Source organism: Hyalella azteca, unplaced genomic scaffold, assembly GCF_000764305.2.
Source record: "Hyalella azteca isolate HAZT.00-mixed unplaced genomic scaffold, Hazt_2.0.2 contig10672, whole genome shotgun sequence".
Taxonomy (NCBI): Eukaryota; Metazoa; Arthropoda; class Malacostraca; order Amphipoda; family Hyalellidae; genus Hyalella; species Hyalella azteca.
Window position 1 is genome coordinate 842305 of NW_025940701.1, and position 17065 is coordinate 859369.

General features: G+C 40.8%; 1 protein-coding gene across 3 annotated transcripts; it reads left to right on the forward strand.

Moving 5' to 3' along the window:
* The first annotated feature begins 175 nt into the window (after window positions 1-175).
* LOC108671436 (L-lactate dehydrogenase) lies at window positions 176-16724 on the forward strand. Of its 3 annotated transcripts, none has more exons than XM_018159002.2 (9): window positions 176-313; window positions 3841-3928; window positions 4882-5033; window positions 9451-9650; window positions 10594-10767; window positions 12029-12146; window positions 12518-12641; window positions 14386-14504; window positions 14559-16724. In XM_018159002.2, exons 2-9 carry the CDS (start codon window positions 3860-3862, stop codon window positions 14602-14604), a joined length of 1002 nt encoding a protein of 333 aa, XP_018014491.1. In that variant the 5' UTR covers window positions 176-313; window positions 3841-3859; the 3' UTR covers window positions 14605-16724. The 3 variants fall into 3 exon arrangements, with proteins under 3 accessions (XP_018014491.1, XP_018014484.1, XP_018014476.1); XM_018158995.2 differs by having other exon boundaries at window positions 177-313; window positions 14386-14550; window positions 14605-16724; XM_018158987.2 differs by having other exon boundaries at window positions 178-313; window positions 3847-3928; window positions 14386-16724.
* The last annotated feature ends 341 nt before the right edge of the window (window positions 16725-17065 follow it).

Below are 17065 nucleotides of genomic sequence, written 5' to 3' on the forward strand. Positions count from 1 at the left end.
TGCACATTATTAACTATATTGTGGGGTAATCCCTGAAATTGGAGGAAAGAAGAAGTACGTTCACATTTACACAAATTTGGTTGAATTTGCTATGAGAGGTCACCTATATTTGACCTTGACGCAGGCCAACGTTTGTTTCGGCACTGAGCGCCTGCGCACGCATTTGGCAACTGAACTGCTCAGCGGCTCCGGCTTACCATCGAGCACAGGCAGTATTGTGCCATCAACTATCGTCAGGGTGGTGCGTTGAAACACAGCTCCTACTAACTTTCTCACCTTTACACTATTGTAGTACCTATTCATTTTTTAAAACGTGAGTACCTCAGATGATGTTTGTTTTGTGAAACCTATATTTGTCCTAACTTATTTACAAATCGCAGAAATGAGTTGTTGTTGACTTACGTCAAACGACATTTCAAGACTTGAAGAAAATTTTGGTTCATATACCACCAGCACCGGACGGTCGGAAATGATTTTCTTTGCTTTCAAATGGAATTTGGTGAAATTTTATATTGTGCTCCTGTTTCATACGTAACCGTGTGTGTTTTCCTAATAGCTTGAACGAGATATTTTGATGCCATTTTAGTTTTGCGGTGACCTTGAGTGGCCTCTGTGGTTCGATGCACCGGCAAGATTCCCTGTACGTGCTTTAGCCTCAAGTGTTACGTAAGCTTCATTTATTGCTTCAATGTAACTAAATTTACCAAACTATCTCAATAACGTAAAATTTGAATCAGTAAACTTAGATTATTGCGTTTATTTATGTACGAATTTGACATTTTAAACTGCCGGAGAATCTAACCGCGTTTATCTCTTAAGAATTTTTGTTCAAAGAGTGCTCTAAAATTATCCGACTTTGAAATTTTTTAAGTTCTCCAGGTGCCAAATATTTTGGTAGTAAATCGAAACGCGTAATTTTTTATAGACTAAGAGCTATTCCCAAGGTCGTTTGTAATGCTAGAAGCCAGTATGAGGACTATGCTGTCACGTTGCGAGGTTTATTGATTGATAGGCCGCCGTCTAGCGACAAAGTCTAACGTTAGGAAGAGTCTGGACTAGGGTGGTCCTCAAAAAACTTTTTTCTTTGAAAGTGAGTTCCTACCTCAAAAAAGGGTTCGTCTAGATGCCTAAATAATATCCTCAAAATATTTTTCAAATCGGTTAATATTTAGAGGTCGCTCAATGGTGTCAAAGTTTCACCCCTATGGCTCAGGGTCATTGGGTATGTAGAGTGAACAAATAAACGGGTCTGAACATGCTTGAACAGTAATTTTTTGTCCAACCCCACCCTGAATGACTTGATTCCATTTCAGAGTGCGTTGTGCAGTGTGTACCTCTGACAGTCAGTCAGTCGTGTTCATCCACGGATTGTTGAAGGTTGAGATAGGCAATGGCGACTGTCACGTGCGAAGAGGGGATACTCAGCGTCTCCTTCTCCCACGTTGACGGGAGCAAAGCTTCATTTGTGCTAGGAAGTTCTGGCCGTTGTCCACTTCCATCATAGCAATGGCGCTACTTACGATGACGCCTTCAAGGATGTCATATTTGAAGTCCTCCAGTTCTGGGAACATGCAAGGATTCCAACGATTCGTCCCGATAACATTTTAACAAAGCTGGAAAAGATCAAGCAAGAATACCAGCAAGTCAAGAATAAGCATCATAAGGGAATCCAAGGCCCAGACCAAGAGGGAGTCCGTCTTCAAGGAGAAACTGGAGGTCTTTGACATGGCCCACAAGAATGCACCCTCGATCATGAAGATTGAGGAATACATTGCCTTCCTTGTCGTGCAGCGGCAGCCTGGCCGCCCGGGGTACATGGGAGGTATTGATGCCGAACTTGCCCGTAAAGAAGAGCAGAACTGGTGTCAAGGGCATGATGATCGCTGTCATTGGGCACAGCAGCCGTCAACATCGGCTTCTACTGCCATGGACCCAGGCGACTCTTCTTCCGCATCATGCAGCACTAAAGCAGAGGAGAAAGAGGAATTCCATGTGCAACAAGAACAGAGAGTTGTGGGGACAAGCGTTAGTCCACCGATGAGGGCAAAGAACGTGATTACGCCAGGCTTGGCAGCTTCCCTTGACCGAACCTAGGTGAGCGATAGAGGAGATGTGTCCCTTCTTACAAAAGCAGCTCGGGACTTTGGCCACGAGCCAGAAGATGTTAACAATCAACTGCTCCTCAATATCGGCAAAAGCACTGAGCCATGTACGCCTCACAGCTTAAGGCGGACTTGAAGATGAGCGAGACAGTGGTGGTGCATTGGGAAGAAAAGCTAATGCAGTACCTCGCGAACAAGAAGCACGTGGACCGTCTACCTGTCCTTGTCAGCGGGAAAGGAGCCGTACAATTCCTTGGTGTTCCCAAGCTCGCCTACGGTACGGGGAGGGTGCGGAGCAATGCCGTCGTCGCGCTTCTGCGCGAGTTGGAGATTGAGGATCGTGTGCTGGCGGTTTTTCGATAGAACGGCATCAAACACCGGGAACATCCATGAACTTATCGTCGGCGCAACATTCTAGGCGGTCATGGGAGGAATATCGGGCACACTGTTGACGGTTTCAGGCCCAGTGGGAGTTTCTGGAGTTTTGTGGGAGTTTCGAAATTTCTACACGTTAAGAACTCTCCATAAAGAAATCAGAGCGGGATGTAGGAGCATGGGAAAACTATTTTCGAATTTTAGACCCACTGTGAACAACCCCAATGTTTAGGCCCGTTTATTTGTTCACTCTACGGACCCAATGACCCTGAGCCATAAGGGTAAAACTTTGACACCATTGAGCGACCTCTAAATATTAACTGATTTGAAAAATATTTTAGGAATATTATTTAAGCCTCTGAAGGAACCCGTTTTTGAGGTAGGAACTCATTTTCAAGAAAAAAAGTTTTTTAAGGACCACCCTAGTCTGGACCGACTACCGACAACTGCCACTTGCCAGGCTGCCAGAAGTGATGTCTCAATCATAAATTCCTAAATTTCGGAGTTTGCGTATGATTATGCCATGCAAATTTCGATTTTGTAGGTTATAGTTGCTAAGTTTTTGAATTTTTGTATGTGAAACTTCTTCACGACTTTTCTCAGTCTTTTTTAAAGTTAATTGTTAACCCTTACAGTTCCTTTTGTACTGCAGTGAGATAATTATATTGAATCATTAATTTGATTATTGTAGGCTCAAAAGAACGTTATTCATCTGTAATTACATGTAGCATTCACAGTATTGAACATTTCCTGGTTAACTCGACATTTTTATCCCACACTAACTAAGACGACGAAAATGGCTTCGATTTTGACGCGTTATACACCGTAATTTATATCTTAACTAGGCAAAAATTTTACTGATGAATCATTTCTGTGCTAAATAATTTCTATGCTGTGAAATTTCTGTGCTAAATCATTTCTATGTTAAATCACATATTTATTTCTATACTAAATCATTTCATTGCCAAGTCATTCCCTTGCTAAATGATTTCTGCGCTAAACAATATCAGTGCTAGAAAATTTTATTGCCCAACGATTTCTATGTTAAATAATTTTATTGCTTAATCTTGCCATACTTTCAAAAAAGTTAAGAGATCGTAAGTTCATCAGCCAATCATTGACGGCCTTTCAAGCAAAATCCACCAATCATAGACAAGAAAATAGAGCGTAAGTACTTACGTGCACTATACTCTAAAAAAATAAGAAATCGTAAGTTCATCAGCCAATCATTGACGGCCTTTCAAGCAAAATCCACCAAGCATAGACAAGAAAATAGAGCGTAAATACTTACGTTCACTTTGCGAGTTTTGAAAGTATTGCCCCTGGCAGAGATCTAAATCACTTCAGTACCAAGTTATTTCAGTTTCAGAGACCTGCAAACAATGGCCGAGTGCATCGCATCAATGCTTATGGACGAGATCGTCCCTGCCCTGGACAAGACCGGGGGCAAGGTGAGTGTTTTCAGCGCATTTTCTCATTTATGGAAAAAATGCACTATTGTGCTCGTCATGTCCGTCCGACCGTCCATCCGTCTGTCCGTGACTCCATGTTTTCGTCGACGAGAAAATGCGCTCTCTGTCACTCACTGCAGTGAGTACTGAGTTATATTTTTTCTGTTCTTTATGTTCTTAATTTGCTAGAAAATATTTTTGTGTCTCCTGTAATATTGATGAAAATATTTTTTATTACGTAGTTTAACTTGCTGTCGCAACTTCTCCTGAGAATAGCAAACAAGAGATTATATAGAAATCGATTCATTCTAATTTCCTGATCTACTTTAAGATTTCATTCAATATCTTATGTATATATATTAAAATAATAATAGCGGTTTCAGTGTTTATTAGGCCGTATGCCTGCCGCCGATTCTTAACATCGCAGAACATTCACAGCATTTTGCGGTCTCGGAACTCGCAACTAGTTTACTTATACAACTCCTAGGGAATGTTAACAACAAAAATTTGGTTTGCAAAGTTCCTTTCTTCCTCTATGTACGTTTTAACTATGGTATAACAACGAATGACCAGGCTGCGGCACATTAACTAGTTAACTTACACAACTCCAAAGCAATGTCAACAAGAAAGTATTTCGTCTGTGAAGTTGTTTTTTTACTTACATATACGTTTTTACTTACATGTATTGCAACAACTAATAACCAGGTTACGGTACATTAACTAGTTTACTTATACAACTCCAAGGGAATGTCAACAAGAGAGTATTTCGTTTGCAAAGTTCATCCATAACTCTATGTACGTTTTGACCTTTATAACTACGAATAACCAGGTTACGGTACATTAACTGGTTTAAATATTATAAACATATAAACTGGTACATATAAAAAAGTATTTAGTTTGCAAAGTTCCTTTATTCCTCTATGTATGTATGACCTTCTATTTATATGGAACAGGTGACGGTGGTGGGCGTGGGTCAGGTAGGCATGGCGTGCGCCTTCTCCCTCCTGACGCAGGGCATTTGTTCAGAGCTCTCCTTGGTGGACGTGGCCGCTGACAAGCTCAGGGGCGAGATGCTCGACCTCCAGCACGGCCTCACCTTCCTCAGGTCTGTGGTGCTGTCCCCAGGGGCATTTATTTTAAAAAAAGTTAATAGATCGAAAGTTCATCAGCCAGTCATTGACGGACTTTCAAGCAAAATCCACCAATCATAGACAAGAAAATAGAGCGTAAGTACTTACGTTCACTTAGCGAGTTTTGAAAGTGTGGCCCCAGGTGCTTTAGCTGCTCTAATGAGTTCATTAAATAGAATAATAATAAAAAAAGAGTAGTCCTGAGTATTTATTAAACACCAATTAATAATTATCTCAATTCCCAGGGGCTTTAGTTGCTCTAATGGGTTCATTAAATTGAATAATAATAATAAGAATAAGAGTAGTGAAGAGTATTTATTAAACACCAATTAATAATTATCTCAGTCTTCAGGGGCTTTTAGCTGCTCGTATGAGTTCTTTGAATTGAATAATAAATAATAATGAAAATAGGAGTAGTGTCGAGGATAGTATTTAATTAAACACCATTTAATAATAGTGAAGCAGTTATCAGGTCTGTGGCGCAGCCCTTTAGTTGCTCGTATGGGTTCATTAACTAGAATAATAATAAAAATAAGAGTAGTCCAGAGTATTTATTAAACACCACTTAATAATTATCTCAGTCCCCAGGGGCTTTAACTGCTCTAATGTATTCATTAAATTGAATAATAAATAGTGATAAAAATATGATTACTGAATACGTAGAGTATAGTATTTTATTAAGCATCAATTAATAATAGTTAAACATTTGTCAGGTCTGTGGCGCAGTCCCTAATCAGTAATGGCTTTAGGTGCTCGTATGTGTTCATTAAATTGAATAATAAATAACGATAAAAATATGATTACTGTGTACGTAGAGTATAGTATTTTATTAAGCATCAATTAATAATAAACAATTGTCAGGTATGTGACTCAGTCCCTAGGGGTTTTAGCTGCTCGTATAAGTTCATTAAATAGAATAATAAATAACAATAAAAACACGAATAGTGTAGAGGATAGTATGTTATTGAACATCAATTAATGATAGTGAAGTATTTATCAGGTCTGTGGCGCAGTCCCTTAGTGAGATGACTGCTCTACTAAGTTAAGAAAATGAAGTAAGTACTAAAAATGCGAGTTGTGTATAGAGTAGTAGTATTTTAAGTAAACAACAATTAATAATATTAAGGTGTACTTTTAACCCATCTAACGACTTACTATCCTTTTTTCTGTCTTCCTTTTTGCTCACGATGTTAGGGACCGCCTTTAAATATAGTAATTTCATAGATGGTAGGTTACGTGTTTTGTTATTTTGTTTTTGAGTTAACTATTACGTGACCTCTTGTAGAACCGGGCCCATACTTTCAAAAAAAGTTAAGAGATCGTAAGTTCATGAGCCAATCATTGACGGCCTTTCAAGCAAAATCCACCAATCATAGACAAGAAAATAGAGCGTAAGTACTTACGTTTACTTAGCGAGTTTTGAAAGTATGGCCCCCGCCTTGTATCTTGTCATTGCTAAGTGTTCCACCACAGAGGTTAGTGCTTGCATTGTTTATCGTATTAATCTTCAGTGTTGCTGTAGTGGTGGCCTTACTCGTGATATTGTTTATTGTTATTTATGTTGTTTATTATTTATCTGTGCTATATTCATTTGTTAGGTTGCATTAATTAGAGTCCTCAATTTGTATTTATTTGTGTTTTTTCAGCGGGGCTCCGAACCTAGAACATTATTAGGAATTAATAGGCAAGAGCTAGAAAGACGAACGGTTTATAGTTTTGTAATTTGTTTACTTGTGTTTATCGTTCATATATTATTGTTCTTAATTCATCAGTTTTTTTTCATACTTTATTTGCGATCATTGGCCAAGTGTTCGGGGTCAGAAAATGCTTATTTATTTATTGACTAATCCCCAACATAATGGTGCCGTGCCAGTCGGAATCGTAACTGGGTAGAGTAAAAGTAAAGTAACGTAAAAGTAAAGTAACGTAAAAAGTAAAGTAACGAAGTAAAGTAACGTAAAAGTCAAGTAAAGTAACGTACAAGTAAAGTAAAGGAACGTTCATGATACCGTGTGTTTCGGAGCCTTGTCTTCTGTGGTGGATTCCCGTGTACAGCGAGCTGATTTCTGAACTCGACCAATTTGTTTCTATTGTTGCTCGCACGAAGTAAACGCTTCCGAAATGACTAATGTCCGTCATGAGGACTGTGCCTTGTCCAGACACGCCGATGGGTCGGTCTTCTTTCTTCGTGGAAAACTTGGAGTATTTCTCCCGTCTATTTTCAAGACTTCAGATCATGGAGCAGTACTTGTCAAGTGATTTTCAACACGTGCTGGTCGAGTGATTTTCAACACGTGCTGACCCAATTCAAGAGGACATGGGCGCCGTATTTCCAGAGGAACAGCGAATTACCTCGGCAGGAAAATGTGGATTGCGGGCGGTGCAAGATAATCCGTGACACCGCAACTTAGTACGCGCCTTCAAACGTCATTGAGTCCCACAGGTTTCGGCAGCACGATAATTCTCGCCTTCGACCCCATCGTTCGAAAGCCCAAACCAAGTCAGAAGACCGTCTTGGAAGGGAAGAAGGCGAACGTGCAATTCGTGATGGCCAGTACTCCAATTCTGAGAAAGATGTTTGTGAATACTGTCGGCGTGCCGGTCACGCAAGTCGTGAATGCCGTACCCGGTTGAAACAGTGTTTCATTTGTGGCTCAGGTTTGCACTTTCTTCGGAAATGCCCACGTTACAGACGTGCTCGTGTTAGTAAGTTAGCCGATCGAACAGTGTCGCAGCCAGATCGTTCTTATAAGTTTCGCGAGTCTTTAGATCGTCCAACTGTGAACTCGACAGTTTACATGAATCGAGATGATTTGATTACCAAAGGCGTGTCAACTGGTAATGTCGAGGACTTGTTGTCTGTAGCATGTGATAATGGATGTGCTGATGTGGTATATGGTGTGAATGGCTGTAACAGTAAGTAAGCGTCACTTTTGTGGTTCCGAAAGCGTTGAGATAAGCGATGAATATGTTCCCGCGCGCATGAGTGATCGTAGTTTAGTTCAAGAGTTTAACGACTTGAGAGCTAAATATAGTCTTAACTTCACTTTGAAAGACGTCAAAGAAGCTTCACTAGAACAACAGCCACAATCCGCAACTGAAAAAAATTCGTTAGACTGGACTTTCGAGACGGAGATAGAAGAAATATTTTGTGAGAACTGACCCTAAACAGCAGTGCATGAAGTGTCTAACTCAATGGCTGTGGTAGTTGAGACTGAAAGTTTGACTAACAATGTGGATAGTCGCTCAAGAGACAATTTCATGCAATGGTTAGAGCAGGCGATGTCTGTCCAAGAAGACTTGTTGAAGCGAGTAGCGACTATATGACTATATCGAAGGGTTTGGACCGGAACTGGAGAAAAGACTGGGCAGATTTGATCGAAATGAGTGATGACGAGGATGACAGAAGTGATTCGATGTATGAAAGGGGGGAAAAAGAATGCGCTGAAGGTTGTGTCTAATCATTTGAAGTCTGTGCGTGAAAATATTAGAGATTATAAAGAAGGCGTGGCAGAACCCTGGTGCGGAAAGTATAAAGGTAAAATTGTTCAGGAGGCCTAAGGTTTATCAAAGCAGAAATTTCACCTAACGTTAGAAAGTTAGTGCTAAATGAATGATTTTAGAGGTTTCGTTTTGTTCGCGTAATGTCTATATTTTGAATTTTTTACAGATCGCGCCATTTGTGTGTTTATCTTAAGTGCTACCTATTGATCGCGTTATTTCTAAATTGGTCTTGTCCCGTTGTAAATTGAATGTAAATAAGAATCCTGTACAAATTTTTAGAGTTAGCTTGTGTATATATGTGTACTATATGTATATGTGTACTTTTGTATACATATGTACGTGTACGTGTGTATATGTGTACTTTTGAGTTAACTATTACGTATATGTGTATTATATATGTATATGTGTATTATTATATTATATTATATATTATATGTACATGTGTATATTATATATGTATATGTGTATTTTTGAGTTAACTATTTATTAGTTTTGTAATTTGTTTACTTGTGTTTATCGTTCATATATTATAGTTCTAAATTCATCAGTTTTTTTCATCCTTTATTTGCGATCATTGCCCAAGTGTTCGGGGTCAGAGAATGCTTATTTATTTATTGACTAATCCCAAACAACTTCCCTATATTTTCTCATTTCATAAATATGTAACGTGCCCTCGAAGCTTAGTTGTACCGAACACCGCGTAATCTCTCAATAAAATGACAGAATAACTGATTCAAAATGAATAACCAACTTGTTTGTCTTTTTTTATCACGCCTTTTTTTTTTGAAGATATAACATATTCAAGCCTTTTTTTTTTGAAGATATAACATATTCAAGCCTTTTTTTTAAATATGAAACATATAACGTAACGTGAAACTTCCCCACCAGGAACGTCAAGATCGACGCAGGCACGGACTACGCTGTCTCCGCGGGGTCGCGCGTGTGTATCGTGACGGCGGGGGCGCGGCAGAAGGAGGGAGAGTCGCGCCTGTCTCTGGTGCAGCGCAACACTGACATCTTTAAGGGCATCATCCCCAACCTCGTCAAGCACTCCCCCGACACCATCCTCGTCATCGTCTCAAATCCAGGTACTGACCTCTGCTCGGTGACTCAAGGCTTCAGGCTCTTCTAAGGTACCACAGTAGTGATGAAGCACCGCACTCTTCAGCTACCTGGCGCCTCCCACACACGATCACGTGATATGAATTGACCTTGGAAATACTTTGAGTGTGCGTGGTTCAGTTAGCTAGCGCCTCCCACACACGATCACGTGATATGAATTGAACTAGGAAATACTTTTTGAGTGTGCGTGGTTCAGTTAGCTAGCGCCTACACACGATCACGTGATATGAATTGAACTAGGAAATACTTTTTGAGTGTGCGTGGTTCAGTTAGCTAGCGCCCACACACGATCGCGTGTTATGAATTGACCTTGAAAATACTTTTTGAGTGTGTGTGGTTCAGTTAGCTAGCGCTGCCCACGCACGATCGCGTGTTATGAATTGGCCTTACCAAGGCGTGAGCTTATCACTAACTCCTCCCATGTAGGTGCTGCTACAGTGGTTCTATTTCGATCTAAATCCTAGGAATGACTCCTACATGTGACTCCTTGCATCTGAATCCCGATACTGTCTCTTCATTTGGTAATTCCTCTTGTTTAAATCCTACCATTCAATAAGTCTGTCTTCTTCATTATTTACGATCCCGGTACTTTCCAATACAGATAGCTAACTCATCACATCCAGAACATCATTGACGTAGGCTTCTATCAGTCTCAAATATCCTTTTAAGGCTTACAATACCAAAGTCACCTGGTAATTTGGCTATCAATAACTTAGTTTTGTTTGTATATAATATAGCTTCATTCATGATTACCTATGTAAAATTCAGTTAATAAAAAGTTTCCTTCAATTATCAAAGATTAGAGGAAAGAAGCGGGAGTAATAATGCATGAGAAGCTTCTATCATGTTCAAATTTTTGAAACTTTAAACTGCAACTGCCAAAAGTTTAAATTATTGAACTTTTTGCAGTTGACATCCTGACGTACGTGGCCCAGAGGCTCTCAGGGCTGCCCAACAACCGCGTGATCGGCTCAGGCTGCAACCTCGACTCTGCCAGGTTCCGCTTCCACCTCTCGCAGAAACTCAACGTCGCTCCCAACTCTGCTCACGGCTGGATCATCGGCGAGCACGGCGACTCTTCGGGTGAGTGAGCCTGGCGACTCTTTGGGTGAGTGTAGAGGTGACTCTTCGGGTGAGTGTGTGGTGACTTCGGGTGAGTGTGTGACCTTATGATGAGTTTGGGACCTCATAGTCCCCGGTCACGCTGATGCGCCGCCTTCGTCGTCCTCCGTCTCCGAGTCGTCGCTAATGGTGATTCTTCGGGTGAGTGAGCCTAGCGACTCTTTGGGTGAGTGAGCCTGGCGACTCTTTGGGTGAGTGTGCCTGGTGACTCTTCGGGTGAGTGTGCGGTGACTCTTCGGGTGAGTGTGCCTGGTGACTCTTCGGGTAGTGTGTGGCGACTCTTCGGGTGAGTGTGTGGCGACTCTTCGGGTGAGTGTGTGTGGCGACTCTTCGGGTGAGTGTGTACTCTTTGGGTGAGTGTGCCTGGTGACTCTTCGGGTGAGTGTGCGGTGACTCTTCGGGTGAGTGTGCCTGGTGACTCTTCGGGTAGTGTGTGGCGTTCGGGTGAGTGTGTGTGTGGCGACTCTTCGGGTGAGTGTGTGTGTGGCGACTCTTCGGGTGAGTGTGTGTGGCGACTCTTCGGGTGAGTGTGTGTGGTGACTCTTTGGGTGAGTGCGTGACGACTCTTCGGGTGAGTGTGTGTGGTGACTCTTCGGGTGAGTGTGTGTGGTGACTCTTCGGGTGAGTGTGCGTGGTGACTCATCGGGTGAGTGCGTGACGACTCTTCGAGTGAGTGTGCGTGACGACTCTTCGGGTGAGTGTGCGTGGTGACCCTTCGGGTGAGTGTGCCTGGTGACTCTTCGGGTGAGTGTGCGTGGTGACTCATCGGGTGAGTGCGTGACGACTCTTCGGGTGAGTGTGGGTGGCGACTCTTCGGGTGAGTGCGTGGCGACTCTTCGGGTGAGTGTGGGTGGCGACTCTTCGGGTGAGTGTGCGTGGCGACTCTTCGGGTGAGTGTGCGTGGTGACTCTTCGGGTGAGTGCGTGAAAGTGGCGACTCTGCACCACATGAAGAGTCCGTGAAGAGTTGCGGAGTTTATTGGCACCTGCCGACCGCTGACCATTTCTTTCACTCGCTTTTCGTTTAGCTTCCTCCGACCACAAAAATATCTTGACACAGGATTCATTTGGCCTACCGATGGCTCACATGTACCCATGCCTCACACGCCTCACATACCTCACACGCCTCACATGTACCCATGCCTCACACGCCTCACATGCCATGCCCATACCTCATACGCCTCATGCCATACCCATGCCTCACACGCCTCTGATGCCCGCAGTGCCCGTGTGGTCGGGCGTGAACGTGGCAGGCGTTCGACTGCGCGACCTCAACCCCGACATCGGCTCTGAGGAAGATCCTGACAAATTCAACGAACTCCACAGCGAGGTCGTCAACAGGTGCGCTCCATTCGTCTCTTATACCAACACATTATGGATACCAGGAAATTTTATTTATAAATTTATTTTACCTATGTTATTTGATATTTGAAAAATCTTTAGTCTAAGTATTCGATCTTACTGTGTGCTCGTATAATAACTCATAATATTCCAGTATGATTAAATGATTTATTTATTTTCACCATATACATTCTAGATATCGTATTTGGCATATCTCTACTGGCTATATTTTGTTATTAGCTACAGTTTCGGAAAATGTTTGTATGCATTTAATCTAGATTATATGCTTGAAATGAAATTGTCATTAAAAGAAGTATTCTAAATCAATCAATTTTCAGAGAAGATACGTAAATTTGTTTGTATTGCGGCAGTGCGTACGAGATCATCAAGCTGAAGGGCTACACCTCGTGGGCCATCGGCCTCTCTGTCGCCTCCCTCGTCAGCTCCATCATGAAGAACCAGAGACGCTGCTACGCCATCTCTGTTAACGTTAAGGTCAGTTAGTAGTAATAACATAACATAGAGCATAACATAACATCGGCCTCTCTGTCGCCTCCCTCGTCAGCTCCCTCATGAAGAACCAGAGACGCTGCTACGCCATCTCTGTTAACGTTAAGGTCAGTTAGTAGTAATAACATAACATAACATCGGCTTCTCTGTCGTCTCCCTCGTCAGCTCCATCATGAAGAACCAGAGACGCTGCTACGCCATCTCTGTTAACGTCAAGGTCAGTTATTAGTAATAATAGAACATAGAGCATAACATAACATCGGCCTCTCTGTCGCCTCCCTCGTCAGCTCCATCATGAAGAACCAGAGGCGCTGCTACGCCATCTCTGTTAACGTCAAGGTCGGTTAGTAGTAATATGCTTCAAAGTAATTGAAGTGTGGTCTTCAATTACTTGATTATCTAGAAACGATTCTAAACCTACCGTCCGTTGAAAAGATTTAATCAAAAGGCCAGTCATTTAGATCTGTGAACTAGTCAAGAAAAGTACAAGAATCGGCGACAGGCCTATCCAGGCCTATTCTTCAACACCGAAGATACTATACTTTACTACTATACTATTATTTCACGTTGTTGGTGGTGAGATGAAATCGTCAACATGCCTGTATCCTTAGACGGGCTCCCAAGCAGTGTAGATACTGTGTCCGCATTGTACCAAAAATTGTTCTATTTGTTATATATTAATCATATTTTATAACTTGAAATGAAGTCGATCAATTTCTCGAACATTTTTCAACGTATTTATTTGGAACGAGATGAAAGCATCGAAATTCATGTATTTGTAGACGGTCTTTGCATCACTGTTGATACTGTGTTTCTGCATTATAACGACGATTGTTATAGTTGTGATTATATTCAGGTTTGTTAACTATCAATGAAGTCGTTTTAAAGTGACGAGGAAATAGTTTGTGACGAGGTAAAACCATCAAAATCCGTTGATTCTTTGATGTGCTCTCCAACATTCTTGATAATGTGTTTATATTATTATGACAATTATCCAAGTGGTATTATATATCAAGCTTATCCAACTATCAATGAAGTAATTTTAAAGCTAAGTTAAGCTTGAGTGCGTATTACCATGAAAGTGTTAGATGGACTGCAGGGTCACCATGGCATTAACGACGACGTGTGTTGTATATTAATTATATTTATTGTTTATAGTTACGGTACCGTATCAATAAGATTTTAAAGTTATGTATAATGTTAATGCGTATTATCATGAAAGTGTTAAATTTATTGCAGGGGCACCACGGCACCGAGGACGACGTGTGTTGTATATTAATTATATTTATTCTTAATAACTACGATATCAATGAGATCGTTTAAATTTATGTTAAGTGTGAATGCGTATTATTAAATGGATTGCAGGGGCACCACGACATCGAGGATGACGTGTTTTGTATATTAATTATATTGTTTATTTAAGATAGTTTAAAGTGATGTTAAGTGTAAGTGCGTATTATAATGCAAGTGTTAGATATACTGCAGGGGCACCATGGTATCGAGGACGACGTGTGTTGTATATTAATTGTATTTATTGTTTATTAATATAAAAAAGATCGTCAATGCGTATTATGATTCAAGTGTTGAATATACTGCAGGGTCACCACGGCATCGAGAATGACGTATTTTGTATATTAATTATATTCTTAATAACTACGGTATCAATAAGATTTTAAAGTTATGTTAATTGTGATTGCGTATTATGATGCATGTGTTAAATGGACTGCAGGGTCACCACGGCATCGAGGACGACGTGTTCCTGTCGCTGCCGAGCGTGCTGGGGGAGAACGGCGTCACTCACGTCATCAAGCAGACACTCACCGCCGAGGAGGTCGCCCAGCTACAGAAGTCTGCCAAGACCCTCGCTGAAGTCCAAGCTGGGCTCAAGTTTTAGGCGCAGAAGTCTGCCAAGACCCTCGCTGAAGTCCAAGCTGGGCTCAAGTTTTAGGCGCATCAAAACAATCCACAATCATTTTTATCTTCTTGAATGTTCTAAAAATGTAAATTCAAGCCTTCGGAACTGCTGACTATTCTGGAAATCTCCGCAGAGTTGTGTAAAGATCGTGTGGCACGAATTACAAAAGCTTCGGCAAGATCTCATGCATATACCCAAGTTCAAATTGCCTTCTGGGTCCAAATCTTGAGCGTTTAAATGGATTTGATGAATGAGTATAGAACATGTGTGAAAGTAATCTTGAAATGTCCTTATGAAATCTGCTTGTCTTGGGCGTGAGGCAATTTCAATTTCTGTGAACAGAGTGTTAAAATTTCAAGACTGGATGCTCTAAAATCTGTCACAAGGTAATATATACCTACAGCATTACAAATATTCTTTAGGCGACGAGAGGTTTTTACTTCTCTTCTTGGTGTACTGCGTATGCAGTTTTTTCCAAGATAGTAAAGTAGGATGATAATTTCCTTCATCACCAATGATTTTGTCTCAAAAAACTTTTGGCAAGCCCTACTAAATCGTTCGCCTATAGTTTTACTTTCGGTGGCAATGATCAGAATCTGGAGTGTTCGTTGGAAAGCTTCTCTCTCACAGTGTGATGCGGATAGATGTTTAAACTTCAGGGTAATTTATTTAACGATGTGTTTGCAGTGTTATGTAGATTAGATGATTCCTTTGAGTTTAGATACGTTTGCTGTTGTGTTGTAGTTTTCATTCCGTAGTGAAACTCGCATTTGTTTTGTAGTTATCATTCCGTAGTGAAACTCGCATTTTGTTGTAGTTATCATTCCGTAATGCTCTCTTACTCTCCTTTCTAATTACTGAACTCAACCCACCGCTATTTCGGTTCCTGGCAATTTTTCAGTGCCGAAATTTGCCATTAGCGTTTCCTTGTCAGTACTCTAGTCAGGTCCTATATGACTGTCGGCTGACTACGACTCAGTTTTACTTAGTTTTATCATCGGAAAATTACTGTACATTTTGCGATAATGTTACCAGCTTATCTCGTCGCCCCGCCCAGCTGATATGAACGTGGCGAGGAAGCACGAGATGTTCTTGTGCTTGTAACTCAAGTGCCATCTTGATTATTATCTTTGTGAAGACACAGACGAGTCGCGCTCCTTGATCTCATACCAGGAAAGCTCGGAAAATAATTGCCTTTGCTGTTTCATTCATCGCTTAATTTTTTTCAAATGATTAAGTCACGTCTTCATCATATTTGGGTTTACTTTTGTTCCAGCTTACGAACGGTTGTGTTACTTTAGGACCTAAAGCCATGACGAGTCACCTTACTCAACTACAGGATATCGTCTCTAGTCGCCATAGTGGAAGCATAGAGTTTTTTAGACTTCAAGTTCAATTTTAAGTCCTATAAGTAGACCGGAAAAGTATCATGGATACCAGCATCATCATACATAGGATGATAGGATATTGGCATAAATCTTGAGTAAATGAGAAAATTAAAAATGAACTGATTTTAAATTATTACTAGTTTGCCACTATGCTAGTCGCCTAGTACCGTGTTCAGAATATGTCAATTCTTTAATGCTTAGCAGTCACTGCCAGTGATGAAAACTTTCCAGCAGTGAGCGCTGTTGAAAGTTGAGTAGATACAGCCTTACAGGCAAGTGTTAGTAGCATGCATTCTTATTTTATTCAACGTTTACAACCTTGTCTTGTTCGATTAGTTTCTGGCAAAATATTTTCGGTCAGACCACCTTAAACTCATGGGTAGGCACAGGGTTTTTGTAGCGTTTTCGAATTTTACTCTTAAGTTACTAATGCTTTACTTTAACTTTCAACGACCCAGTGAATGAATTAAATTAATGCTATCTTTATTTGCTATTAAACTATGATTTCTGTATTTATAATGCTGTGTTTGTTCCATAGAAAGTGCGAAGGTTAAGTTTATGTCTTGGTAACTTCTCTTCGGTTTGATCAAGTTTTTTGTAGTGCAGCATTCGACTCTCGTTTTTCAGCTTATTATATTAAAATAAAGAGACTTATCGGTTTGAGTTCCTCGATGTGGTGGCACTTGCACACGTAATAAGACTAATAGCACTACTTCCTACTATCACTCTTTCCTGCCTTCGCTTTAAATAAAGAAAAAAAATCTTTGGAACGTTTCATTGCCCTAATTTCCATTGTTATGGGGGATGGTAATCATCATGCAGTTGAAGAGCAATGAGGGAGAAGGGCTACGTTTTCATCAATTGATAAGAAATAGGAGGCATATTTACCTCGAAAGTTTTTTGAAGGCGTAAGATATGACTGCACCGTCGACTTAACTAAAAGTCTCCAATAAATTGGCGTTTCTGTTGATGGCGATTGCCAGTTCAATGTCACTTATCCCTATGTTTGCACGAAGGTAAAATGGGCAGAAATGAGACAATACGTCGTTAATGTTTTATTGTCGAAAGAAACATCGTATGAACTCAAATTTCAAAAGGATGCTGAA